General features: G+C 38.2%; 1 protein-coding gene across 4 annotated transcripts in view; it reads right to left on the reverse strand.

The window, feature by feature from the left end:
• The window catches only part of LOC108897201 (nck-associated protein 5), a 64,057-nt gene that overhangs the window by 29,700 nt on the left and 7,024 nt on the right, over nucleotides 1-27,333 (reverse strand). For 3 of the 4 annotated variants that reach the window (XR_007813852.1, XM_051072803.1, XM_051072811.1), the window contains exons 2-7: nucleotides 19,868-20,003; nucleotides 12,280-12,370; nucleotides 10,131-10,286; nucleotides 5,831-5,899; nucleotides 3,363-3,401; nucleotides 1,425-1,544 (exon numbers count right to left, since the gene is read on the reverse strand). Coding sequence is in view for 3 of the 4 variants with exons in the window: in XM_051072803.1 (XP_050928760.1) it covers nucleotides 1,425-1,544; nucleotides 3,363-3,401; nucleotides 5,831-5,899; nucleotides 10,131-10,286; nucleotides 12,280-12,370; nucleotides 19,868-19,896 (504 nt within the window). In the remaining variant the exon portion in view is untranslated. Of the gene's footprint in view, nucleotides 1-1,424; nucleotides 1,545-3,362; nucleotides 3,402-4,287; nucleotides 4,430-5,830; nucleotides 5,900-10,130; nucleotides 10,287-12,279; nucleotides 12,371-19,867; nucleotides 20,004-27,333 lie in introns of those variants that run through there. The other variant, XM_018696692.2, reaches the window with a different exon arrangement.

Consider the following 27,333-nt stretch of genomic DNA (forward strand, 5'->3'; position numbering starts at 1 on the left):
ATTGCCATGGTGCCACAGTGCTGAAGTGTGTGGTGATGACTGCTCATCATCACTGCAAAGATTCCAGACTGAAAGCATATTGGAGGTACAAATTTAAAGGTTAACCTTAAAGAGTAACTTAACAGCTAAATCCATCTTTTTGTGTTTTAAAGTAAATTGAAGTAAATTGCACATGTAGTACAGTTACACTTCTTCCTGGTCTCACTTAATAGTTTTTGCAACAAAACTATTGTCTAATTCTGTCCTGTGTACCCCCATTACAAAACTGGGACACTCTGCCCCAACTCTACGAGGTAGTGCTACCTTCACCCCTCCATCCCTAACATATGTGTTAGTGTATCCGCAGGAGAATAAAAGACATGTAACTAAGAGAGGCACCTGAAGAAATACTACAGCAGAAGTAACACTGCTTGCAAACTATTACATTACAGTGTTGTAAGTGATTTTTGGCCACTTGGGGGCAGCAGAACAAGCCAAAAGCAAAACACTGACATAATCACTTTCTAATCAGTATCTACACATTGAACAGGAACAAAGCAACATTAGCAAATGATAAATGAAAGCTCAATATTCACACTCCTTTTAGCTCTATTTTAATCTTGACCAACCCCTAAGAAAAATATTTAGCTTCTTAGCTGCCAAATATTAATGTTCCTTTAAGGCTGAATGCCCATATGGCATTTTTTTTTTCCCCAGCAGGGCGCGTCATCCCAGTGCTTCATCAAAAAAGCACTGCGAATTGGTTGTGTTTCTATAACAATAATATCTTGACAACATCTATCACATACTGTAGCTACAGTAAGTACTTGTTCGTAAAAACCCTACGCAGAGCTGAGAGGAACTGTAGAGTTGGGTGATAATTCTCTGTGGGGTTGTCACCACTAGACTCCCTTTACAGTACACATAGTCAGTTAAGCCATTTTTATACTAAAATATTGATTAGAACAGCTGTAAAGCTCCACAGTGCAGTAAGTGATAAATCAGTTGTCATGGTGGCTACAAATACTACAAGAAGGCCTGAGTTTTAACCAGTTATCCCTAATGTTCTATGGTTGAGAGCATTCTAATTAAAGAGACATGTCAGCACAGTTTCTGATTTCTACACCATCACTTTGCAGCTCGAGCTGGATGAGAGGTCACTTGAGTGTACTCAAGCAAGCCATTGTGACACTAACTACGCTATTTAAGGATGAAAGAATATAAAGCCCAAATGAATTAATCATTTCTAAATCCTGTTGTAAATCTACACAGCCTAACTATTTCAATTGAATTGTATTCTGGGTGGATATCTTTCTCTCTTTGTGGTCCTTTTGAAAGTGAGTAACCTTTAGAAGTAGAGCACTGCTCATGTAAAATTCAAACAGCCTTGAAGCAGGCTAGGTCTGTCAGTGTCTGTTTGTATCCATTGCGCCATGTGTTCCTACCTGGGAGACAGGAATCGTGGACATTTTGACACGTTGTTGAAACAGCACACTCAGTATGCGGTTTTGCTGCTCCAAGTCAAACACGCGGGTCCGCAGCTTCACACATTCCTCTTTCAAGTCCTAGAAATACCCCAAAGGGAAGAAAAATGGACAGGTAACCGTGACTATGAGGATATTTCAGAGACCTACACATGTATCAGTTGCTAATTTAACACCTACAAGACACAATGCTGTATCCATGCGGAAAACGCGTCTCTGATATGAACATGATAGCTATAGTAGTTACTTTGCAGTAGAGTCCATATGCAAGACTTATTCATTTGTCAATTAGATCCATGGTCATAAGTCTCATTTTATCTGTGTTCCTGCATTGTTACAAGTCCTTTGTTCTACACTGTCCTCCACAATATTTCCAGTTTCCACACTTCCATTTTCATCACCATACAATTAGTTATCATGATCAAGTTGTCAGTCTTGTTTACATACTTAACCTTAGCTTTATGAACTTATTCCAAATGAAAATAAATTAATTGCATCATTCCAGTGCATTCCAATGCAAGTTTTGTTTGTCATTCAAATGACAAATCCCCATCATAGTGTAATATCATAACTGTCATGTTTCCTGGTTTCATTGGTCTTTCAGAAATCAGAACAATTTAATTAGGATAATGACTTTCATTTTCATTTTCACTTTCATTCAAGGTTGCTCCCTTGTTAAAGGATAACTCCAGTATTGAACCTGAACCTTATTTCCCATGTTTTTGCATGTGAATGACTGGTGTACTGTGAACTGCAAACAGCTGCTGTAGTGTAAACAAATGGTAGAATCAAGGCTTGTTATTGCTACTGACAGGCTGTGATTATTATTAAAAATGTCTGATGACATTATGGATAGGATTCCTACAGAGATAGACCTTTTAATTAAAGGGTGAGACCCTTTTGGTTCAACCAGAAATGTAGCTATATATCACCCCTAGACTCCATTGACAAAAACAGTAATTTTACCTCACAGAATATGTGAGTTGCTTGAATATCAAAGCCTTGATTGGTTAGTTAGTTTGTGCAGTAACACACAATAACAAAGGAACTAATAGATCAAAGCAGCGGTATTAAAGCAACTCCTGTGTTTTGCAAGTTAAAATGACTGTTTTTGTCTATGAATAAACAAAAGGATCTCACTCTTCAATTAAAAGGTCTATCTCTGTGGGAATCCTATCCATAATGTTGTCAGACACATTCCGAGCCCGCCAGTGGCAAAAACAAGCACTTTAGTGGACATACTTTGATGTGGACAACTGTCCATTAATAACTGTAGCAGCTGCGTGCAGTGGGTAGGTACACCGTTCTTGCTCAGTATTGTACTGATTGTAAAGAATTTTCTCCAAGTTGATCATTTATACCAAAAAACATGAGAAAATGAGGCCCAGGTTCAAAAATACCAGAGTTTTCCTCTAACAATACTTACTTTATTTTTGTTGTACATCTTATCACATGCAAATATTTAACTGTTGTTAGGAAAATGAGTCGATTGACTGCACATTTGTTTTATAACATAACTTTAATTTTTGGGCTTGAGGAGGAATTGAGTTATTCCAAATCAAAAGGCTACAGTTCATGTGGAGTCACAAGTCATTGGTTTTACAGTCAGTCTATTTTGATGTGCAAGTCTTTTTGATTTTGCCAAGTTATTGAGATCTGTATCAGATTTGACATAGGTCCACAGAGTCTGGATTGGTGTTGAACTGATTATGGCTGCAAAAAATGCAAGTTGTACTTTTTACCCAAAGGGTTTTAGAATTTCTTTTACTTTCAAAAATCATGAGGTAAGAGGTATGCTATTAATCCCTCTTTTGGTTAGTGACTAGCAGCTACTCATCATTATGAAAGTAATCATTTCTCTGGTTGGTTCTAATGGCTGTAGAGAAGACAAAGACAAACCTTCTGAGTGAGAAGGGCCTGAACCACCTGGTTAGCCACCTTGAAGAGACATGGGGAAAAGAAAGTAAAAACATGTAAAAAATTTATCATGAGTCCGGTCATTATTTTAAAATGAATTTCAGGGCTTTCTGTGAAGCTTTGAAATGCAGGCAGACTTTAAATGAAAATGACCCAGTACAAACACCATCAGAGAGAATCTAGAGGCATGTAAGATGCTGTGAGGACAAATTGACAGCATGTTGCATCACACAGTGAAATCACACAGCAGTTGCCTGCAGTTAGTGTATCAACTTTGTCCTCAGTAAGTAAATAAACCAAAATACAGTCAAAAGATTTTAATAAATGTCTTTTTCTTTATGGTCTCTTTAGAATAAGATTTGTCTAACTTTACTGTACGTGTTTAGAGACAGCAGAAAAAGTTCTGTTTAGTTTTAGTTTTGTGGCCATAAAAACCACACAATCTGAAATGCTTTCTTCACTGCTTATTTTGATTTCTGAAGGAGAAGCACACATTGTCTGTTGACACTGGAATAATAATTCCACTTTTGTGTGCTGCAAAATGATTTCCCTGCACCTCTTTCATCAATCTTTCAAAACGACTCGCCTCAACTCATTCAGACCATGGCAGAAAGCCTTCTGAATGATTTACCCAAAAAAGATTCATATGTATAATGAGACTGAAGAGCAGCAGAAGAGAAATTAATCCCTCAGCAGAAACTCTGAAATTTCTGTCCTCAGCCGGAATATGCTAAATTCTCATGGGCAGCAATATCCATGGTAACAAACCCATTAGTGACAGCCGATGGGAAAAAAAAGGTTTAGTGGTCTTCTTGGCTGGAGAGAGATGGAGGAAGAGAGATGGAGAAACAATCAAAGTGTTGTCAGGGAGAAAAGAAGAGGAAAGGAGTGCAGGTAGACAACCCACATGCAGGAGCTGGGAGTCTGTCCTGAGCAGTGCGGCTTGCTGCTCCAGCTCTCATTCTCCAGTCGCCCAGGGCTCTGTTGTCTGTCCACTTCAATTAGAGATATACCCTTCTCTTGGCTGTCCTCCATGGACTTCACCAACACTATAGATAATAGTCAAAGTGTGTATGTGAGTCTCTTAACTACAGGTACTGATGGTCATCTCTAACTGAGGCCTGACCACCAGAAAATTTTGGCTGGCCTTAAGTTAAAAAATAAAGGAACCGTTGAACATTTTGGGGAGACATGCCTATTTGCTTCACTTCCAAGATCAAGATTAGGAAGATCCCACTCTTATAACTGTGCGTTAAAGGAGCTATTTGTGAGTTTTGCTGTCACTACATAGCCAATGTTAGTATTAACAGCTGCTTAATTGCCAGTCTAGGGGAAGCATTGTGAATTCAGCACCAAAATTTATTCCTTTGCTCTCTAAAAGCTGTCTTCAGTGGTGGAGAGCAACGCCAATGTTAACTCTTGTTTTGCTTCTGTCGCTATCACTTCTTTTCTTCTACTGAAGTTAGCATGCTAACCAGCTAGCACCAGTCCGACCAGACCATCTCATCAATTTCCAATACAGAGTCACTGTAGCGTCCAGTCTGCCTTGAAGAAGTAACACTGGTCACAGGACATCTCATAACCCCTTGTATTTTAAATGCAGTGATGGCTGAAGCTCTTTGGCAAGACTGGTCAGTAAATAGCTGTCTAGGCTAACGTTGGCTATGCAGCAATAGCAAAACTTACAAAATGCTGCTTTAAGTATGGACCTGGAGTCACAACTAGGTTTTTCTAATTAAAAATAAAAACTGAAGGCTGGGAGAAACTGCTTAAAGTGCTGCTTAAATTGCCTACCAACAACTCTATAGCTCACAAATGTACTACATGTTGTATCTTTCTTTAGTCTATATGATAGTCAAGTGCACAAGTAGTATGGTACAAAATCCCAGTAAAAACCATAACTTGTTTTGACACAGCACCATACAGTTTCTGTGAAGTAAAAAAACTTGATAACATGTATTTATGATCTTTTGAAGTCTGTATAGTCTGCAATATTTATGCTAAGCTAGGCTAATCACATCCAGCCATCCACCTCCTTACTTAACACATGGGAATGTGTCCAATATTGATCTTCTCATCACACTCTCACTATTTATTTTTCTTGTTGACAAGAATGGTAATGCTCTTGTGTCTGCATGCTAAATATGAAGTTACAGCTAGAGCATGGATAGCTAAGCGTAGCATAGAGAATGTAAACAGAGGAAGGAGAGGATAACTTTCAAGATAGCAAAAATTCTAATTTCTGAAAATGTCAAATTATTCCTTCAAAATTTGACATTGATGTGAGTGTGCAGCATATCTGTGATATCTAAATTCTGATTCTGACTCTTTAAATGTTATTTTCATCTCTGTTGAATGGTTACATGGTTTCCCTCAACCAACTTGATAAAAAAGTAATGGACATAGCACATGTTTGTTCTTGAAAGTGTTGCAAGAATGCTAAAACTCACCTCATCCAGACAGCGTTCATACTGCTTCCTCTGATTGTCGTTTTCCATCGACAGAGCTGAATTCTCTGCCTGTAAACAAGAGACAGATACACTGCATGAATTCCAGTAATTACTTTTAAATGTGCTGCTGCCCAGGCATAATTTAGTAAAACCTGTATACCTGAGGTTTCACATCTCAGCTGAGTCAAATACACCTGACAAATAAATATTTATTCCAGCAAAAACCTAGTGTGCAATATGATAAAAAAGACATTGTCTTCTCTTAGAAAAACAGACAAACAAACAAACAAACAGACAGAAAGATCCAGAGGCTGTCTTCCTGCAGCACTATGGGATTTGCAGGTTCACTTGAGAACAATGGTTCTAAATGAATAATGCTTTAAATTTCAGGCATCTTGCAGACCCTCACTGTGTCTGCAAGGCTCACTTGAGGTACCCCAGCTATAATTCAATTACTGACAGTCGTTTTGTCCGACAGGGAACAGAAAGCACTCTGGGAACTCAGGATGTGACTTTCCACTGAAATGATTAATCCAGTAAATCTTAAAAGCGGGGCTACCTGAGCTGGCTTGTTTTCACTTATGTGCTGTGGGCATCTCCTCTGAACAACACTTCCACAGAAAAGCACAGAAATGGCTAATAATCACAAGAGTGAGCTGGGTTCAAAGAAGAATTCACCTCACACAGCTCAGTATCATCTTAACTCTACCCCAAGGTGACAGCCAAATATAATACACAATATTATACCACAACATTTTAACCTGGTTCAATGACAGGCTGCTGAAATGATGCTGATAAATGTCCTGAGACTGACCACAGTAATCAAACAAGACTGGATTGTTCTGACTCACTCTTTTCTAAGGAGGCAACAGTGGCCTTAAAATGGTAAATTCTAAGATTTGAAGAACTTTTTTTGAATCTGCATAATCTGCAAAAGTATCCTGAATGTAAAAATAAATCACTTGCTAAGATGTAAATGTTTGGTAAGTGTTTACCGCCGTGTTCTCTCATCCTTGTTTTCTCACAGTTAACATGGTTGATCTGCAGAGAGCATCACATCAATCAGTGTTTTAGGCCTAACTGTCAAATTTCAGTGAAAATGACTTTTTGGCTGAGGAGCTGAGAGGAGTCACTGACTTCTCTGTCTTCTCATCCTTATTTGTGGTTCTTAGAGACATTTTTTCATTTTTCATGGTAGATTACATGGAAGGTGCTCAAGTGTGCCATAATGACTGGAAAGTAGTCCAACTAAATGTAAATTCCTGTAATGTTTCTTCAGTTCAGTGTTAAACTTTTACATTTTACATTTAATTACAAATGTGAATAAAATAAAGGCAGTCACCATGAAAAGGCAACGGCATGAAAACCACAAAATACACTCAATTATCCATTAGGATCATCAAAATAAAGAAAAAATTATTCTAGAAAATCATCACTATTGACAGAGTGGTTATGCAAGCTTTCTTAAGTACTTAATAGTAGCAGTACCACAGAAAATTAAATATCACTAAGATATCACTGAAATGATGTCGAGTAATTCAGTAAACCACAATTATTTTGACATTCTCTGGATGCAAGATGCAACATTAAATCATTTGTAGTTGATGTGCATGGATTACATATGCTGTACGTAATGTTGCTAAAATATGAAATATTAAAATGAAGCTTAGGAAACTTCAGTCAGGAGGACTATCTATCTGTACATGCCATCTGAATCAGAAGCAGTTTCTATCTCTAAGCCCTACCTGCTAATTCTATTTTCATCCAGTCAGAAATTGACACGCTTGCCTTGAGCCAATCACCTGTAAGCATCAAAATTAAAAAATGTTCTCTCTCTCTTCTGTCATTCAGCTGTGCTGTGACATTCACCCCTTCACCACCCCAACTGTGGAGGCCTGGCCATCTTCTGTCTACCCACTGATGAGAGGTAGACAGAGGTTTCTTCTCATGAAGACGTCCCAACCTCTGGCTCTCAAAAGCAAGTTTTTCTTTGCCACTATCTCCTGGTGCTTGCTCATAGTGGGAATTGTTGGGTCTCTTCTTCATAAATATATTAACATAAAGAGTACGGTTTGACCTGCTCTATATGAAAAGTGCCTTGAGATACCTTTTGCTGTGATTTGGTACTATATAAATATAATTAACTTGACTCAGCTTGACTTATCATCACCACCTAGGCTCCTGGGGGATAGTTTCCTACATATTGGATGCACCACTTACATTTGACTGCTTCCCATCTCTACCGATGAAATGGCTGCTACCACTCACTGTGCAATACTGTTTCACTTAGAGTTACTATTTCAAACAGTGCAATATCAGTACTCAAGTCCAGTCTCTTACTGTGTACATAGTCCTGTTTAGATTGTTCACATTTTTAATTTTATCTTGCCTTTTTCTATTCTTGCTGCTGCAACAATGTGCATTTTCCCACTGTGGGACTAATAAAGGATTATCTTATCTTACCTTATCTTGGCATGCTATTGTATAAGTTCTACAGTTACAGGGAGGTGATTATGAGGGGTGAGATGTTTTCTACATGGTTTTATAATATTTATTGGTGATGGACATCAGAATTAATGATATCCTGGAAAAGTGTAAGTCACTGAAAATATAGGTCTGTGTTTTCAGATTTGACTGAGTTAGAGGTGCAATTTTTGACGATGGTCTGTTTGTGCATGGCTTCATGAAATCTCCATAAATTTAATTTACTTATGCAAGAATCAGTCTGTATCACTGACTTTATGCCACTACAGCTACACTAACTGTAGCATAATTCTTGGACATTAATAGTTGAATAATGCACAACAAAACAGAAAGATTAAAACAGCTCAAAATAATCTGTAATAAGCTTTACAGTTTTTATTTTTGTCAACCAACTTGTTTTTATTAGTTGATTTATTTATTTTGATCAAGCAACTGAAAGCACATTTTACTGACTTCACTGTACATTAACACCAAGAAACAGCAATGTGTTCAACTCAGTGAGTCTCCACGTTTGTCAGTCTCAAAGACACCTTGTGTTTCAGCAATTGCAGGTGTCTGATTAAATGAACCTCCATCCTAACATCTCTAGAGATTAGCACTAAAGTGTGACATCCTGTAATTATCTCTCCTCACATCTGCTTGCATCTATGGTAACAACACATACAGTGATACTGGTACTCAAAGTCACAATTTTTTTCTGGGTTGAAGTTCCCATTTGGTGAGTCAAAGGTCTATTTCTCAAACTCTACAAGTCAACAAATCTCTGTTCCCTGGCTTTAAATTAAAGCATAATTGTCATTACTGATCTTATTTTTAAAAATTTAAAGATGATAGTTGCGAAATATGAAATAGGCCAAAATTATCAAATTAGAAAACCACATAACATCCAGTGAAATAAAACAGACAAAGCAGAATAAGAGAGTGAATCCTGTTTTTGGGTGGATTTTTCCTTTAGGCTATGTGACGCGGTAGATATAGCAGCGTGATCAGTAATGGCTGTCTGAGACCTCTCAGCAGATGGTAAGTCCTATTACCTTTTCAGCAGGGAAGGTGTGACAGAGAGGTGCACTGTACATTCACTGGAACACTGACTCCAAATGTTAACTACCCTGTCAGCATTTTAATTACCACCTCCTGGATATGAATAACTCCTTTGTCTTCTGTTGTTCCCCTGCCCCTAGAATCACTCTTTCACATAATGGGGTCTCATTTTCCGGAGTATTCCGAGATGGATAGAGGCACGATAAAACACTAATTGTACTTGTTTGTCATCTACATGTCCCATTGGTATTTACAGATAAAGCCACATAGACTCAGATGTTATGAATGACACATGACAGGAATTAATTATCATTTGAGAGCTTGAATAAATTCTGTTCATTTCATATGCTGATATAAATGAGTTTTATAGTCACAGTAACTGACATGTTTTATGTTCCAGTATTCATATTTACCTTACATAGCTTTTGAAGTATTTTTATTTTGAAATTTAATGCCACAAAACCCAATGCGACACTATAAAAAATAGCAATTCAAAGCTATGGCACAGGGGTCTGCAGTAAATTTTTGTGATATGCCTTAAAGTTTTGTTGAAATGATCAGACCTATCATCATGTAGCCACTACATCAATTTTCAGGCTTATGCCGAGTCTCTATAGATATCAAGAGAAATACATTTAATTCAATTAAATATGCAGTACCCTCAGTATATCGATCAATCTGACATTTTGGGGGGTGAAGGGAAAGGACATGGGGAGCAGGAAAAGTAGTGGGGAAATGGGGAAGGGTAAGAAGCAGACCATGCAATCCACTTTACCTCCAGGGCTCTGAGTCTCTCTAGCAGGGGATTGCTGTCCTTTGAATTTTCGTCCGTTCCACCACCAGCCTCAGGCGAGCTAGGCATCTCTGCTGCTGTAGCTGTAGGACCCTCTAGACTGTCCTGCTGCTTCCACATTTCCTCCAGGAGTTTGTCCTGGAATGCAGTAAAAACAGGGATCAAAGATATATGCCTCACAAGTCACAAAGAAATTAAGAGCAAATTCTCCATATCAAAGTGTGCTCTAGTTATAATAGCAATGCATTTAGACTTTAAAAAACATACACACACACACTGAATACCACATAAATAAAATTTCCACTTGGCTTCACTTGAAAGTTTTAGTAATCCATACTTTTATTAACACAGTCAAACAACACTGTGAGCTGTGGTATTAGGCTATATGGAATTCCACCCTCCTCAGTGCTCCATTTACCCAGCCCTAATTTTTTTCATATCACGCCCCAGCTATTATTTGAAGAATTTATGATTTGTGGTTTGTCAGTGCCCGCTAAACTGACCGATAAGACAATTAAATCCAAAATACTGTATTAGCATCTTTGTAAGAAGGTTCCATGTTCTCTTTGGGTGCTCTGGCTTCCTCCCACAGTCCAAAGACATGCAACTTAGGTTAATTGGTGACTCTGAATTGCCTGTAGGTGGGAATGTGAGCGTGAATGGTTGTTTGTTTCTATGTGTCAGCCCTGCGATGGATTGGCGATCTGTCCAGAGTATACCCCAGCTCTCGCCCAACGACAGCTGGGATTGGCATTTTTCTGGTAAGGACAGTCTGCCTAGCTCACCAGCTCTGAGTCAAAATGCATTCATTATGTGCATTTTGACTGCACTGCATACTTCATGCGCAGTGCGAAATGGCAGACAAACTTAGTGTTGACTTAGCATTTCTAATTTTGACAATGGCTTTTTCGACAGACGTCAGTTCAGCAGGAGCATAACTTCTCCTACAGTAAGCCACAATCACCATGACTGTCAACTGAGAACACATTTTTTCTAAACAAGTTTCAATGTGGCAGCATGTGGTGGCAATTAATATTTCAATGCTAACTCCAGGAAATGTATTTGGTCTTAAATAACTCAGGTCTCATCCCAATTTGCTGGAAGTCAGTATAAAACTGGCACAAACAAAAAACTTGAAATTCAATTATAATGCAAAAATATTTTGGGGAAATTGGGAGAAATAAATTCAGTATTAGACCATTATTTTCTTGAATTAACTACATATTAATCAATCACTTTGTATTGTCTAGAGGCAGAAAGCTAAGTAGAACATGGTGGGTGAGAATCTTTCAGTTTTGCTCCTCAACCAGGCAGACATGGATGTACTCTAATGCTTTGTCCAATACTTTAAATAGCTTATTTTTCTTTTATACCATAGAAAATAATTAATTTCTGCTCTTTATTTTGGTCCCTGTCTTTCTCCAAACTCATACTTTTTTTCATTTTGTGATATTGCTTTTCTAATATCTTTACTTTAAATGACTCATTAAGTGTCACACATTTTGTACTCTAATGTTTTCTTTCGTCTGACTTGTCACTGGGGCATGTTGTCAGCATGAGAACGGATAATGAGGTGTCTTCCCACTGTTTCTTGGCCAATATTGCAATTTTGCATTATTTAACACTTTGCATTAATGTATAGTGTGAAATGGCCAAAACCAAATTTAAAAAAGCACTGATTCAAGAGGCAGGCGGATGGTAGCATAAAGAGGACAGAAGACTAATAAGGACTAAGGGGCGACGACATTGTACTGGAATTAGTAATATAAATTTGCGTACTGTGATTTAACATGTACAGACAAAAAAGCCCTCAAAAAAACTTCCTTAAGTGCAATAAGATGCATTACTGCTACACTTTTTGTAGTATCATAAGCTAGAGCAATTTGTAAAATGTGTAGGTTACTCATAGTGGTAACTGTTGGGTCTCTGTAAATAATATCCTAAAGTCTAAACCTGGTCAGTATGAAGATTGCCCTGAGATAATTTCTGTTAAGATTTGACTTGATTTCATGTGATTGAAATCAAAATGATGAGGGCAAAAACAACATAACCATCACAGCAGAGTTAAAGGACAAAAATGATACCAAAGAACTTGAACATATCTGGGGATGACTGGAGGTCCTTCTTGTACCTTGTATGCTTTCATAAGGTCCAATGGGTCCACCTTGGGGCTGTCCAGTGAATCCTGGTTCTGTAGTAGCGATCGCACTGTCTCCTCCATGCTGTGCTCAAGAAGAAAAAAGGCAAACTGGTCAGTGTGTAGCCCACTGAACAGGAGATGAGTGGTTGCAAGTGCTAGGAATCAAAGTATTCGAGAAGGTTTATATATATCTTCCAAAAGAGATAATCATCAGGGATAGTTACTATTTCAAAACCATTTTAAGACCCCACCATAAACTGTAATTTAAAAGTTTGACTTAGATGAATATGAGTCTCCAGCCACACAAACATGCTGCTTGCTATGGGAATGTCATTAGTTCCCACCCCACTTAGGAGATAACAAATTCAGCAGGATACATTGTCTAATTACTTTGAAAATGCATACATAAAAAAGTCAACTTTATGGTGGCACAAAATTCAGGCATTCACCAGTCTTTAGTCATTCATGTCTGGGGACCATGAGTGGCTGTACTGAATTTAATGGCAATCCCAAAAGTGGTAGTAATAAGATATTTCACTCTGGACCAAAATGGTGGACTGATCAACACTGATGTCCTTTGAGCCATGCCACTAGCAAGCCTAATAAAAATCAGCACTCTGCCTGTGTCTGAGCTTATTATATTTGAAAATATAGGCCTGCTTAGTTAGTTAGCCCTTTGTTATCACTTTGGGATCACAGTTGATGCCAGTCCTCTGTGGTGTTAGTGTCACTTATCACTGAATAGTGAAGTTGACAATGTCTAAAGCACAACGTAATTTTTCCCAGTCCAGTGGATACAGTAATGAAGTCTGCTAATTGGATGCAGATGTACAGAACTGAGGGATGTGAAGCTGATAAACCTGTTGATAGAGGTTCTCATGTTAAAGGGACATTACACTTACTTAATATCTTTACACTTCATCATTCGCAGTGGCTGCATGAATATTCAACATCAGAACTGGATCTGGCCTACATTGCTCAGACTTTTCCACATCCATACCCAGTGATGCAATGATAATTGGTAACAGAAAGCAATTTAAGGGTGGTAATGATTTGAGAAATGCTGTCACCACACATCCCATCTACTGAATGAACAAGCAAGTGTGCTGGTAAAAATGTTATTTGATTTAAAAGAAATCTGAAAAAACAAGATGTAAACACAAACTATTACCTCATAGTGTTGATTCAGCAATTGTGTTCACAAACAGTTGCTTGTTCAAGCAGATACAGAGGAGAGTTTCCATTTCCTTGATGAATATCTCCAAAATTCACACTTTTAGCTCTGTTTTGGTCTCCACCAACTCCTGAGGGAAACGTGTGGCTCTTAAACTGCTAAATGCATCATACTGTTCACCAGCTAGTTGCCCATTTTAAGTGAATGATAGGTTTATAAGAACTTTATTGTTTAAAACAGCTGCAGCAGGCAGAAAAAGCAAAACAGTGAGCTAAAGGACGCTAAAATGCTCAACAGAGCTGAGGAAAACTCCAGAGTTGGCTGATAATTCTCTGTGATCAATATAAGTGACCCCTTTTACTTGACACATAATCATTTGATCCATTGTTAATATTAAAAAGTAATAGTGCAGCTTTAACATTTGATTTCAGGTATTATCTGATACAAATTAAATTGGCACGTTTTCAAATGCCTAAGTCACATGTAGGCAATAAATATTTCAGACATTATGTAAACAGATTGTATGTTCACAGTTAAGTGCATCACAACCATCAAAGCTCTCTTTTCAACGTGTTTTTTTTTCTGCCTCGGAATAACCATAATACTGCAGCTGACATTTGTTCAAACGGCTTTGTATCAGTGTAGTCTTGCCTTGTGATTTTGTAATTGTTTTCCCTCTGAGCTGTGTTTGCTTGATAGGCACTGACCAGTAAGCGTTGACATTTTGCCCTGTCACTTCCAGAGCAACATTTTTCCCCGTTTGATGCATTTGGCATAGCCATTAGCACTAGCTGCTGACTATGAACACAACACTGGCATTCCTGCCCCAAGTCACCACCACTGACCTGAAACAAACCCGACCAAATCGAAAACAGCGGGTGCAGGGGGCGAAGGGCCGGTGGGGGGTGGGGGTGGGTGGATACTGGACCCCTGCATTCTTGAATGTAAAGTCCAGAAAAAAGGCAAAGTGAATCATTTGATGTGAATATGTGCAGATGTGAAACACAGATGTCACTGTTTGAGCAGACTATCAAAACTGTCAGGGTTGCCGATCAAATCCTATCAGGATAGCCCACTGAAAGTGCTTGCAAGTGCAGGCATTTCAGTGATTGAGGCACTTTGGGTCTGAATGTGTCCACCAAAAGGAAAATGCTATGAAACTTTAAATTTACGACAGACCGCAGGTGGAAGACCTATTGCAGAAACTATGCCATGGAGTCAATTGCTACAGTTTGTGCATGTTTATATTGTAACACATGATAATTCTTTAAAAACTGAATGCATATTCAGCTTCATGTTAATGTTTGCTCCACTGAGTTTGTCCTGAGTTTGTCCTATTATCCTCTGAGATCTCTCAGTCAACAAAAACAATAAATAAATAAATAACAACCTGTCAATCAAATTTGAGGAGAAAATATAACCCTGCAATGACACAAAACAGCTTACAAACATTCAAGTCAAACATAAATTCATTTTTTGTTTTTTTCATTTTGTTCCTTGGTGTTTGTTTTGACTTTTTGACTTAGTTACCAAAGAGAAGAAATGTACATTTTATTTTATTTTTTTCTGCTGTGAAAGCAGACCCTACACTAGTGTTCTCCAGTGATGGGAACATTTGATTGCAAATGAGTTTCTGTAATTTGGTTGGTCCAATATCTGCACTAACACCACTAAATATAGTTTGTAATATTACTTTGAATTCACAAACCATAAAAGCCATTTGGGGGCTGGACGTTAGTTAGTTTTCCCTTAGGACCATCTGTAATTTCAGTACTTCTTACCTTGCCCCATGATGCTCTGAATTACTCTGCACTTAGAGTTAAATGATCAGGTAATGTACAGAGTGCTGTGGTTGCTACCTGTTGCTGTGAGTTTTCAGAGTCATTTTCCAACACCACACGTAGCTTGACCCTCTCCTTTGTGTGATGCAGGATGAACACAACACTGTGTGTGTGTGTGTGTGTGTGTGTGTGTGTGTGTGTAAGGGCTGTTGGTAGCTCAGCAGGAACTGAAGTGACATTAACTAAAAGTGAATGTTTAGGGTGAATCACTGCTACTGTTAGCAAGCTAGGCTGACCACTATCCACTTGCTAGTTAGCCTATCTTGCTACCCTCCATTTTCCAAGTTAAATCCAAACCTAACAACACAATGGGGCCTCACAAATGTCTGAAGGGACTTTGACATGCTCCAGTCAGAATCAGAAGCAGAAGCTCTATCTCTTAGTAAGTATAACTATTAGTTCTTCTTCAAAAAATGTATATTTCTTCTTCCTATGATAGTCCTATACAGCACTGACTGTGACATGTGTAAGTACCACACTGCTGCACTGCTGGCCTGTTGTCTTTACGACCTGTTCCTCACCAAATTGACAAACTGAACTAAATTAAACATTTGATGCCACCCTCTTTCACCGCCAACAAAGCCACAACACTCTCTCCATCGATAAAGTTGACAAATCTTCCTATGGGTCCTGTATAAATATAGATTACAAAATGTAACAGTTAACGCTATGCAATTCTCTTTCTGCATTGCTCTTCACAGCACCTGACATGGATCATCTTCTCACAGAGCTAGAGCTAGTCCTCTGCAAAGTTTTGCCGAATCATGGCTGCCCCCCACCAGCCCCACCCCAAGTCACACAAGTCCACCTGATTCCTATCAAAATTCATGTTATTCTTAGCAATATTTCATTCATTGCCTCCCCTTTTTTCCCCTTTCAGTCATCACTCACCCCATGCTGCTTTCCTACCGATGCTGCTCATATGAAATGAGGCTACCCACACAGGTCCTCAGTTTCCTCAGTTCAGAATTAGTCATCATTTTGTGTTTGTGATTGGGCACTGAAGGGAAAGTGGGTCTCTTGGTCTCTCTGTGGACCATGAGGGAAATAATGTGCAGCTGAGTGCTCTCAGAAAGGGGGAAAAACACAGCTCCCACCCTGTCTGACTCTACCCATACTAGGCCTCGTATACTTTCCGTGCCATCCCAGTCTCTTGCAGTCAGGCAAGAGAGACGTCTGCGGTCTGATTGTCCCTCTGTGTTGAACCTCATTTCAGAATTGCTTCTGAATGAACACTGAATTTTTTGCCTTTACTTTCACTTAGCTAGTAGGAAACAGGATTTGGAAAAATGTTGCATTGTGGCACTGGCTACTCTATGGATCTGTAAAAACATGCAATTATTTTCTGAAGTATGTATTCACTGCTTACACTCCCACCACAAACTATAGTTAGGTTTGGACAGATATTATGGGTCAACATTTATCTTTTGATAAAAATCAACTGACATCCAGCCAGTAAATGAAAATAATTATCTGGATTCAGCAAATAGTTTCAGTAAGAGCTATTTGTAAAACCTGTAATGAAACCAAAGATTTCATTATTCTTGATTTCTTTTAGGATTTAATGATGACTAAAACAATAACAGTATTTTACGTAAGAACATACACATCAATTTATAACAATCAGCCACAACATTACTGTGAATCTGTAAACAACCGGTAACTGGTTTTAACGCTGTTGCTAATCCATGTGATCGCTCTGGCCAGCTTGAGGAGGTGGGCTCAAGCACAGTTCAGCTGGACTCAGGCACAGTCCGCATCTAGAGTGAACGCTAGTGAACGAAGTATAAGCTTTAAGTTCAGTTCAGCTATACTGACTGCTTGAATTTGGATTTTAGCTAACAAGCGTATGAGTTAGAAAGCATTTAGCTCAATCCTGGTAGCTAAAAATTGTTTATTAAATATAAAAATATGGACTTATACGTAATCAATTTTTATTGGTTTCTATTATTGTAAGGATTCTTGAAATCAGAAATACCTGCATGTAGTGTTATTTACACAACAGAAACAGCATATTGTGCAGTACATACACATTTTAAGCATCATACGTAGACACACATGTGCACCCACGCATGTCTTTACTCTATGTATATAACATTGCTTCAGTGACCATGCATAGATATTTGTCTTAAATGGAAATGACCCCTTCCTTCTTACCGGAGGGGTTTCTGCTGCTCTGTGACTCACTCACAAAGCAAGACATTCAACTCATTATGCACAACAATGTATGAATGAATGGCCTAGTTTCTTCCTTAAGTAGTGACATGACCCCTTTCCCCACCTCAGTGAATACCAAGCTCTATGGGGACCATCTTGATGCTTTTCTGTTTTCTGGGTTTTAATCTGTGATTCGGGTGTATTTGAATAATAAAGTGTAAAAGAATCAAGTAAAAGCTCATTTGGTTGCTACTTTATTCAGTGTTCAAGTTGAGGCACTCCGCTCTTACTAGACCTTGCCCTATATATCTTGAATTACAATTCCCACACTCAAGGTAGGGAGGAAGGAAGAGAGAATTGCTTTAATTTCAATACATGTTAGAATTGCTTTGACAATGTATCAATAAGAGACATGAAGGAGGTCAGCTCCTTAACTGCTCTGTATGCTCAAGCTCCATGTGGACACTGTTTGAAATGTGTGGTGGTTTACGTGGTTGTTACTAGGATAAAAGTTTAGAACATTATTAATATTCACAAAATAATCAGGTGTAGATGTAGAAGGTGTGCATGAATATGTTCTGGTTTCATTTCAACTCATACTTTCATCTGTGCTCACTGGTCTCCTCTGTTTCCATCCTTAAATCTGTCCTCTGCAACTTCTTATTCCTATTCACAGTCATACAGCAATACAGGGGATGTACACCTTAAGCCTGAGTTTGCAGGTATTGTTTTATTTGTCATATTTTAAATCAGATGTTCAATTTATGTGGAGACAGTGCATCAAGACATTGCATTTTGTGTAATATTACAGAAATGAAAGAAAGGACAAAAAGGGTATATAGCAGCTCAAATGGTGCACTAGCAAATTACTCGAAGATTATTGTCAGGAGTTTAAAAAGCACTGAAACTACTTAGATCTCTTTATGTGTCAAATATCTAAAACCCTTGGAAGCCAACTTCAAGTTCTTGGTGATAAAATTCCACTGTAAATAAAAAATGAAACAGAAAAGATCTTCCTGAACTTCACTCTCAAGGTCCTCAGAGGCAAATATTTAAAGGCATGTCACCGGCAAATGAGTATTTCATCAGAGCACTGAAAGTCAGGGTTTGCTTTAAAAGGCTGCTTTGTGAGACCCTGTCTGCATGTAAGAAGATCAAATGGACCTAAAAATATAGAATGCAAGAATGTGATTTAATTTAAGGGAAACATAGTTATGTCTGTTAACAATTATAAGGTGTGATCTACAGCTGACTAAAACATCACCCTATGCGAGCAAGGAGGGGAGAAAAAAAAACTAATATCTAATTTTCCCTAAATACTGGGCAGAAGATCAAATCCATGGCAGGGGTGAATTAACTCACGGACACAAATCGTTGGGGCCTAATCTCACACCTCGCTGAGCATATGCAGATGGGCTCACACTTGGGATCACGAGGGGCCGTAGGTAGCCGAACAGTTGGCCGGACATAATGCTTAATTATTATTTCCCCTTATCACATGCTGGGAGGAGGAGATCAATAAGTTGGGACACGGTAGTCGTCTCTCACTGCAGATGGCTGACACTTCATATCAAGCTTGAGCGTCCAATAAAATTGAGTACATTTTTTTTCTTTCAAAGGCGACCTCTACATAAAGTGGGCTCTCAAGGTAATGAAACTGTCGGATGTCACCACAGAAGCCAGGCAGTTCATCGTGTTGGCGGTGTTTGGCCTTTGATGGATGTATGCTATGCATTATGTTCATTGTGATGTTGGATGGTTTTTGTCATTGAGTTGTGGCCATCAGCTTTTAATCTGCTATCTATCATATAAGGTACTGTGATAGAGGGGAAATTCTCTAAAAACAATGTACCTCACAGAGAAACCTAATTTCCCTTGCTGTAAGCTATAATGTTGACCAGCTGATGGCTTGAGTGTATTGAAGAGAACAGTGGCTCTCATTTTCATAACAAAAAATGAACTAATCTGACATGAATTTGTCACTGGACATCTTGCAATACCGAAATCAGCCCCTACATTACTCCATAACCATCATGGAGGTCTGTAGGGGAAATGGCTCTCCATGTGGCATGGTGTTTTATGCTGATAGTGGCTAATGTAACCTCAAGCAAAGATGAGGTGGAGGCTACAGAAGTGGGGGGGAGCGGCTTCATTTTAACTCTACACCCCCATTTTTTTTCTTCGTCTTGAAACTTGTAGCCCATCTGAATTTATTAGATTTTGTGCAGCTCCCTGTGGAACCACGAAAGGCTTCTTACAGCTTTTTCACATATACAGCAGTTACAGGAGTTCCCCTTCAAGTTTGTAAATATCTGCGCTGGTATTGCCCTAAAAACTTTGGTCAGGCTGCGGCAAAGTACGAAACTGTATTACAGCTTCCTTCAGCCTGGTGTGGTGAAGGTGCTACCTGGAGAAGTGCTGCTGCAGTGTCACCATCTGCCGCCCGCCCTGCTGAGACTTCACCCTCTCCTTTCTCTCTGCGTCCAGATGTTGTTTGTTCTCCAGCTGGGGATTATTATTATGGATCAGTCACTGTGGTGTAGCTGTAGGGGAGAGGAGTAAACACAGTTAGTTAGTTGTTAATCTTGCATATCATAATCCCACTGAAGATTTCAAACATACAGTACATCTGTTCATTCCCCACTTACCCACCACCTCTCTCTCCTCTCTCTCTCTCTCTCTCTCTCTCTCTCTCTCTATAAAAGCACACTTTGTCAGCAACTTTACTTGTTTGGAAAAGAGCAGGACCAGTGTGCAGCCTCTCCTCTCCTCTCCTCTCTCCACCTCACACAATGTAGGTTTGTATTAGCGAGGACATCCGTGTTTTCCCCACAGCTGACAGGTTCCGAGTTAGACAAACTCCCTACTCATGACATTATTACAGGGCCTTGGGGTAAACTGTCATTTTGGAATCAAATACCTGTATATTTAAAAAAGATTTAAGGAAGCCCTCACACAGTTAAGGCAGCAAAAGTTCAAGTGTGGTTAATATTATAATAACTGTATTACCTTGGGGTTCGTCTTTTGGGTGTTTACGTGTCTGGATATTGCTGACCTGAAAAAAGCTGTGCTACATATTCAAAGAGAGTTAACACCTCTGTGTGTGAGCTGTTCATGTTGTACTGCCGACTGTAAACATGAGGTGAGAACACAATATATGTGATTACTGATACTGGCTGTAGCATGTCCTGAAAAAACTGATATATAATATAATACAGTGGTGGAAAAAAGTTTTTGGACACCCTTAAAATTTTACACAATCTCAAATATTATCATGAAATATTTGGGGAAATTTTTTTTTGTGTGTTTCAAAAGGTGTGGCTACATTAGACAGACACAAACAAATGCAAATTGATATTTTTTTGTTTATTGTTTACAAGGAAAAACTAACAACACTAAATTCTTGACAGTTTCAATATTTCAGTTCTCAACATTGTCTGTATCAAAGTCAACAAATAACAGAGAATGTGTTCAAACCTGAACAAAAAATAAATAAACCATCACATCATCAAATTAATATTTAGTAGTCCTGCCATTAGTACGCAGTAGACTCTAATCCTGGCTGGCATGTTCCTCATGAACCTTTCACACTGTTGAGGGTAATCTTCTCCCATTTTTCTTGAATTACTGCTTTTAATTCTTCTAAGTTCTTTGGTTTACGCTTTGAAATAGACCTTTTAATAACCCACCACAGATTTTCAATGGGGCTCATGTCCGGGTATTGAGCTGGCCACTCTAAGACCTGGATACAGTGCTCCTGCAGCCAAGTTCTACTGGCCCTGGATGTGTGACAAGGGCATTATCTTGTTGAAACATCCAGTTTGACCTCGATGGAACAGTGCAGAATGAGTGAGAATGGCGCAATACTTGGCAGAGTTCAATGTGCCGTCACAGACAGTGAGATGACCAACACCAGCAGCACTCATCCATCCCCAAACCATGATACTGCCTCCACCATACTTGACAGTAGGTACTGTACATGCTGGAGATAATGCTTTGTCTGGCCTTCTGCGTACCCTCACATTATCAGGAGGAGGATAAAGCTGGACTCATCTGACCACAGAATCTCCTTCCAATTTGTTGGATTTGTTGGGTCTCTCTCTGTAAATATCTATTTTAAAGAGTATGGTCTAGACCTGCTCTATATGAAAAGTGCCCTGAGATGACTTTGTTTGTGATATGGCGCTATAATAAATAAAATTGAATTGAATTGAATTCCTGGCTGGACAGTTCTCGTGTGCTTGGGCCCAACGACGCCGGGCTAACTTCTGTCTCACATTGATCAGGGGCTTCTTGACAGCCTTGTAGGACCTTAAGCCATGATCTAAAAGTCGGCCACGTACAGTGCGGGTGGAACACTGGACACCAGTTTGGTTTGACCACTGCTGCGGAAGCTCCTGTGATGTCATTCAGTGGTTTCCCTGCATATGCGGATCAGTATGCGGTCATTTCTTGCTGAAGAAACCTTGGACGCCCAGATCTTGGTTGTCTTCCAAGCTGTTGGTTCGTCTGTATTTCTGCAGAGTGTATCCAACTGCTGAAGGACTGCATCTGCACTTCCTGCTATCTGGCGGCAGCTGTACCCTTCCTGGCTGAGAATCTGTATCTTCAGGTGTGTTTCCTGCATTAGGTTCCTTGTTTTAGCCATTTTTGTCTCTGAAGAACTTTCAAATGTGCTGGCTTTAATATAGACAGGAAGCACAGCAACAAAAAATGTGTATTTAATAAAAGCACAACCTTCATTAGTGGAATACCCAAAATTTTTTATGTATTTTTATGGAACTAATCAATTTTAAGTTTTTAATGGCTTTTTTAGGATTTGTTTAGTATTTTGGCTGTGACTGTACTAAAAGAAATTGCACTTGAAGACCCAAGAGTGATTCTTAATGCAGTATTTCACAAATGCATTGGGTGTCCGAAAACTTTTTTCCTCCACCGTATGATCATTTCTCGCTATATATTACTGCTTTCTTTGCATTAGTGTAATGGAAATCTTTGTGAAGAAAAGCTATTTTCTTCAGCATCAGTCTATGGAGAGCTATGAAGTGGCCAACGGAAGTGTCAATCAAACTGATAATGAATCCCTGTTTTTTCTTTCTTTCTTACAGCCTGCTATAATACCAGCCTCTAGCCACCAGTTTGGCTCCCTGTGACTCATTTTAGCCATCACTCTCAATTATTTCTACTCCACCATGCAGTGCTGCAGTACAGCAACAAAAGCTGAGGTTTCACTACCTCACCTATGCTTTAAAAAAAAAAAAAAAAAACAAGAACCAGTGGTTTTTGTTCAGAAGAATGTGCATGAACATTGAACAAGGCTCAGCTCCATGAAACCATGAAAATAGAGCACCTAAATGGAATGTGGCCATTGTTAATTTGATTATTCACACCAGATTTATCTGCCTGCAGTATCCTGTAATTAGCAAAATTAAATACAACTTAGCATGTATAAATGGTGGTTGTGAAAAAGCTGCTTAACGATATTACTCTTACTACAGTTAACAGACAACAGTAATACCACATCTCTTCAAGTGAAATATTTTAGCACTGAAAAATGCACATAGAACAATAGCAAATCAAAACAAAACTGAACTCTCCTCTTTCAGTTTTAGAGGTGAAAGAACATTTTCAGAACAGTGATTTTGTGTAGATATTTCTGGCAACTAAACTTAATTAATGTGCATAAATTAAAACAGATCAAGCATTAAAATGTCCTCACAGTCACACCTGCTCACGTTCCCAATACGCATTATTCATCAGTTAATGAGGTATACTGGAATATGCTCATCATTTTTCAGTCAAGTAACACAGGAGTCAAGACTCTGACACACAGCCACATTTCCACTGGCTTTGTACTTGCAAGCAGATACTTCAGAGTCAGTACAGAAAGGTCATTCAATTAACAGTCATGTGATGTTTTTATTATTTATTTATTTTATAATCAGTCCTGTTCTGGGAAATGGTTTTAATTTGATATTAGGATTTAAAAAGATAAGAATTACTGATCATTACTAAAGTAAAATAATAGCGATTACTGTAATTGACCAAATGATCACTCTGAATCATCCTTCATGCCAGGAATAAAAATGAAAAATCAGTTTTTCAATTACACAACACTTGAAAATGTATTTAATCTGATCTTCCACATTGTTCGTCTGTCCTTCAACCCATGAAGGCATATAAACACGGTGAAGAATAACAGGCCTATACTAAGTGGATAAAAATTTAGTCCATTTTTTCTTCATACATTAGATGCAAAGAAAACAAAGAAAGTAGTCCAAAATGAACTGATATTGTGGGACTGGTAAAAATGTTACCCAAGCTTTCAGGTCTTTAGAGTGTTGTATATTTTACACTGAAAAAGTCTAAATTTGGGCCTGGCAAGGGTGTAAAATTTGAATCAGCACTGCCATCTAGTGGTGTTGCAGATCACTACCAGGATGTGGGATCATTGCACACATTTAACATAAAGTATAGAATTAAAGTACTATATACAGTGTATACACACTTTATTTTATAAGGAAGTAACATTAACAGTAAAATATTGTACAATAAAATAAAAATAAAATAGCGATAGCAGTAGAGAAACAGTAGTAGCAGAGCTCATTTTTGACATTGGAACTTAGTTGTGGTGGTCAAGAATTAATTAATTAATTCAATCTCAACTCTATGCCAACATGGCTCTGAAGTTCTAAAAGTGCTCAGCAAAATGGAAATTTGAACAATGACAGTTCCATTACAGCTGGACAAAGCAGTGGTGTAATGAGCCAGCACTGGCCCGGTGCAAAATGACCAAAGTTGGCCCAAATGCAGCATCACCCAGAATTCCTCACTGGCATGTTTGCACATTTTTGAATTTTTCAATTTCAATTTATATCATCACACATATCCATGTAATTGATTTCATATACAGGACATACAAAAAGAAAAGAGGTGTATCCATCTTCCTTTTGAATGTATTGGATTTTAAACTTAATGCAACAATATATCCAAGCCTGAGAGAGAGAAACTGATTTCAAACTGTTTTGTAAGTATGTTTTCTTTGGTGTTGATAACCTCTGCTAACTGTTTCTTTTTGTTTATTTGCTTTGTTTTGTTTCACTCCTTTGGTTTGTGAGTGATGTAGTCCTTGAATGATACTCAATATCATCAATATCAATATCATAAATGTTTACATAAATCAGGCAGAAACAACATATTGACATTGAAGATCTAACAAGGTTGAAACTACTCTTTATTCATAACTAGAGAGAGAGAGAGAAACTTTCACAGTTTTTTTTTAATTTATTTCACAGTCCTGCTATTACAGATGTGAACAACCAAATCCACTTGTGATATGTTTAACTTTGATTACTGGGCGAGTGATTTATCACCATATCCATGGCTGTTGTCCTTGTTTCCTATTCCTTTCTTTTTTACAGTACATTAAGCCTGGCTCCAGTTAAATAGTACAGTCTCTCGCTAAGAAAAATAGATTTGTTCACGGTTCTGTTGAGGCAGCCATGTATCTAATGGAGGCTTTGTATCATAAATTGCTCCTTTTCAGCTGTACATGAAGATTTCAGCCTACCTCCTTCAAGGAGCACCATAGCCTTTTTTTTGTTTTTTTTTTTTTACTGCATTTTAAAGGTTAATCCTTTGAGCATACCACTGTCTTTTTGATATTAATATAGATATCAATAGTTTAAATATAGTAACCTAACCTGAAGAGACTGTTTAGTTTTGACATATCATAGCAGAAAAAGCTCAATGATGGCTGCATTCTAGACCTGTGCTTTTCCTACTATAACATGTCAAAATGTCTGTTGTGATAAAAGACCCTTTCTGAGGTGTTTATTATATAGGTTACCTGATTTTCAGTCATGACACTAAGAGCCATCTTGGTCCCTTCTACAATTGCCACATTAAACAGTCTGAATAATGCTGAAATATGTTGTCCATATGCTGCTTGTCTGATGGAAAATTAATTAATTTAATTTTAATTTTAATCAAGTTATATTTATGAATGCCTTATGGATAAATGATATAAACTACTGTTTTCTTACATCTTTGAATTGTTGGGTTGAACATCTTGTGGCTTGTGTGACAACATAAATGTGTTTCTCAATACTTGTCCAGTAGATGGAGTTCTTCAGTCAGTTTCCTCTGTAGACTTGCATCATCTGACTCTATCACCTGCTTCCTTGCATGTGCATGTGAGTTCATTTTGCGATTTATTGTGTCTCCATTGAGCCACACTGAAAGCAAAGCTAGAGAAGGCGAGGAAAATGGGCAAGATATGCGTCTATGAGCCAGATTACACCTCAGCCTGCTGATGTTGGCTCTGTCAACTGAGTTACATGCTATCTTCAAATGAGTTATATGACAATGATGCTCAGAAATAATCCATCTGTTTGAAAGGAGAACACCTAACTTAACATACCTGTTAAAGTAAAATGATCTAGTCTGGGAACAAACAAATCTTTTTTCTCCTCTGAAGTGTGTTGAGTCTACAGCTTTGCTTACATGTACTATTTTAGTGTGAAATACTGACAGAGAATTTTATTATTTCACCAGTAACTGCACAGAATGTTGTAATAAATCTATGTAAATGTTCACTTTGAGCTGCAAATAATTGTGTAAAATGGCAGATGTCTCATTTGTATGCAGAGCTCTTCAACTGTACCCATTGTGATGTTATTTCTATAGATCAGCTGGTTCTATGTTTCCCTTGGGATGTACGGAAATGTCAGTTGCACACTTACACTGCACATAGAATACAATAGGCTACTGTAATTGCACATCATTATAAGCCCATTATACTGAGAGATCTCTATTCTTAAACGTCATCCACACAGTGACGCACAGTTCTATGGACACGATCAGGCCAGTGTACAAATGTAACAATCACCAATATAGGTTAGTTCTATCTTCACTAAACTATATACACTGATTTTATTCATTCATGCATCTCAATGAGAGTGAAATAGCCATTTTACTCACAAGAGAAGCATGAATATTGAGGATTTAGATAAAAAAAAAAAAAAAATACACTAACAGAGAGAAGAACAAATGCAGACAATGGGTGGTAGCATGGATGTTTATCCACAGTTTATATTAATGTGCATCAGTGCACGTTAGCAGTTAAATAAATCTATTTAAATAAAAGCTATGACTCCCTGTGAAATGTAGATGGTATAAGTGGAAGGTATCTAAAATTAAGTACAGAACAAAGCAACAAAACTATTATTGAACAAAGAGCTCAGCAGACTGCAACTTACTGTCTATAGACAAAAGGAAATGTAAAAAAAAAAAAAAAAAGAAATGACCTCAACACTATGATAACAGATATTGAACATGCATATGTATTTAGAATATTAAACCTCTTTCTTCGGCTGCTAAGTGCTCCACTATGTGTCCATCTGCTAGTCACTAACTGTGTCTGCCTGCTGCTTGGTGTTGAGCAGCTGTGTGCAGTTGATTTTCAGAACTTTTTGAGTTACCTGCCGCAGTTGAAAAAGTGCTATGAGAGCGGAGACAGTGAGCCCCAACAATAAAGTTGTGGGTCGGACAGCTAAACAATGAGCTGAAAGTCACTATAAAGGTCCACAAAGCTGAGGGAAGCTGCAGATTCAGGTGATAGTTTTCTGTTGGCTTATCACCACCAAGATCCTTTTGACATTATAAGACTGTTGTAGCTGATTTAAAACTAAACTAAATGTTGTTTTCTCTTTTTGCAAAGAGAAACTTCATTCAGTTCATTACAGGCTAACAATTATCTGCCTAAACCTGCGTTCAGCAATATCATCATCAGTACAACATTATGCAGTTACAATGGTAATCTGATTATCACTGTGTACTTGCATGAGATGACAGTATTCAGTCTGCATAAGA

This window comes from Lates calcarifer, linkage group LG1 (assembly GCF_001640805.2).
Source record: "Lates calcarifer isolate ASB-BC8 linkage group LG1, TLL_Latcal_v3, whole genome shotgun sequence".
Lineage (NCBI taxonomy): Eukaryota > Metazoa > Chordata > Actinopteri > Centropomidae > Lates > Lates calcarifer.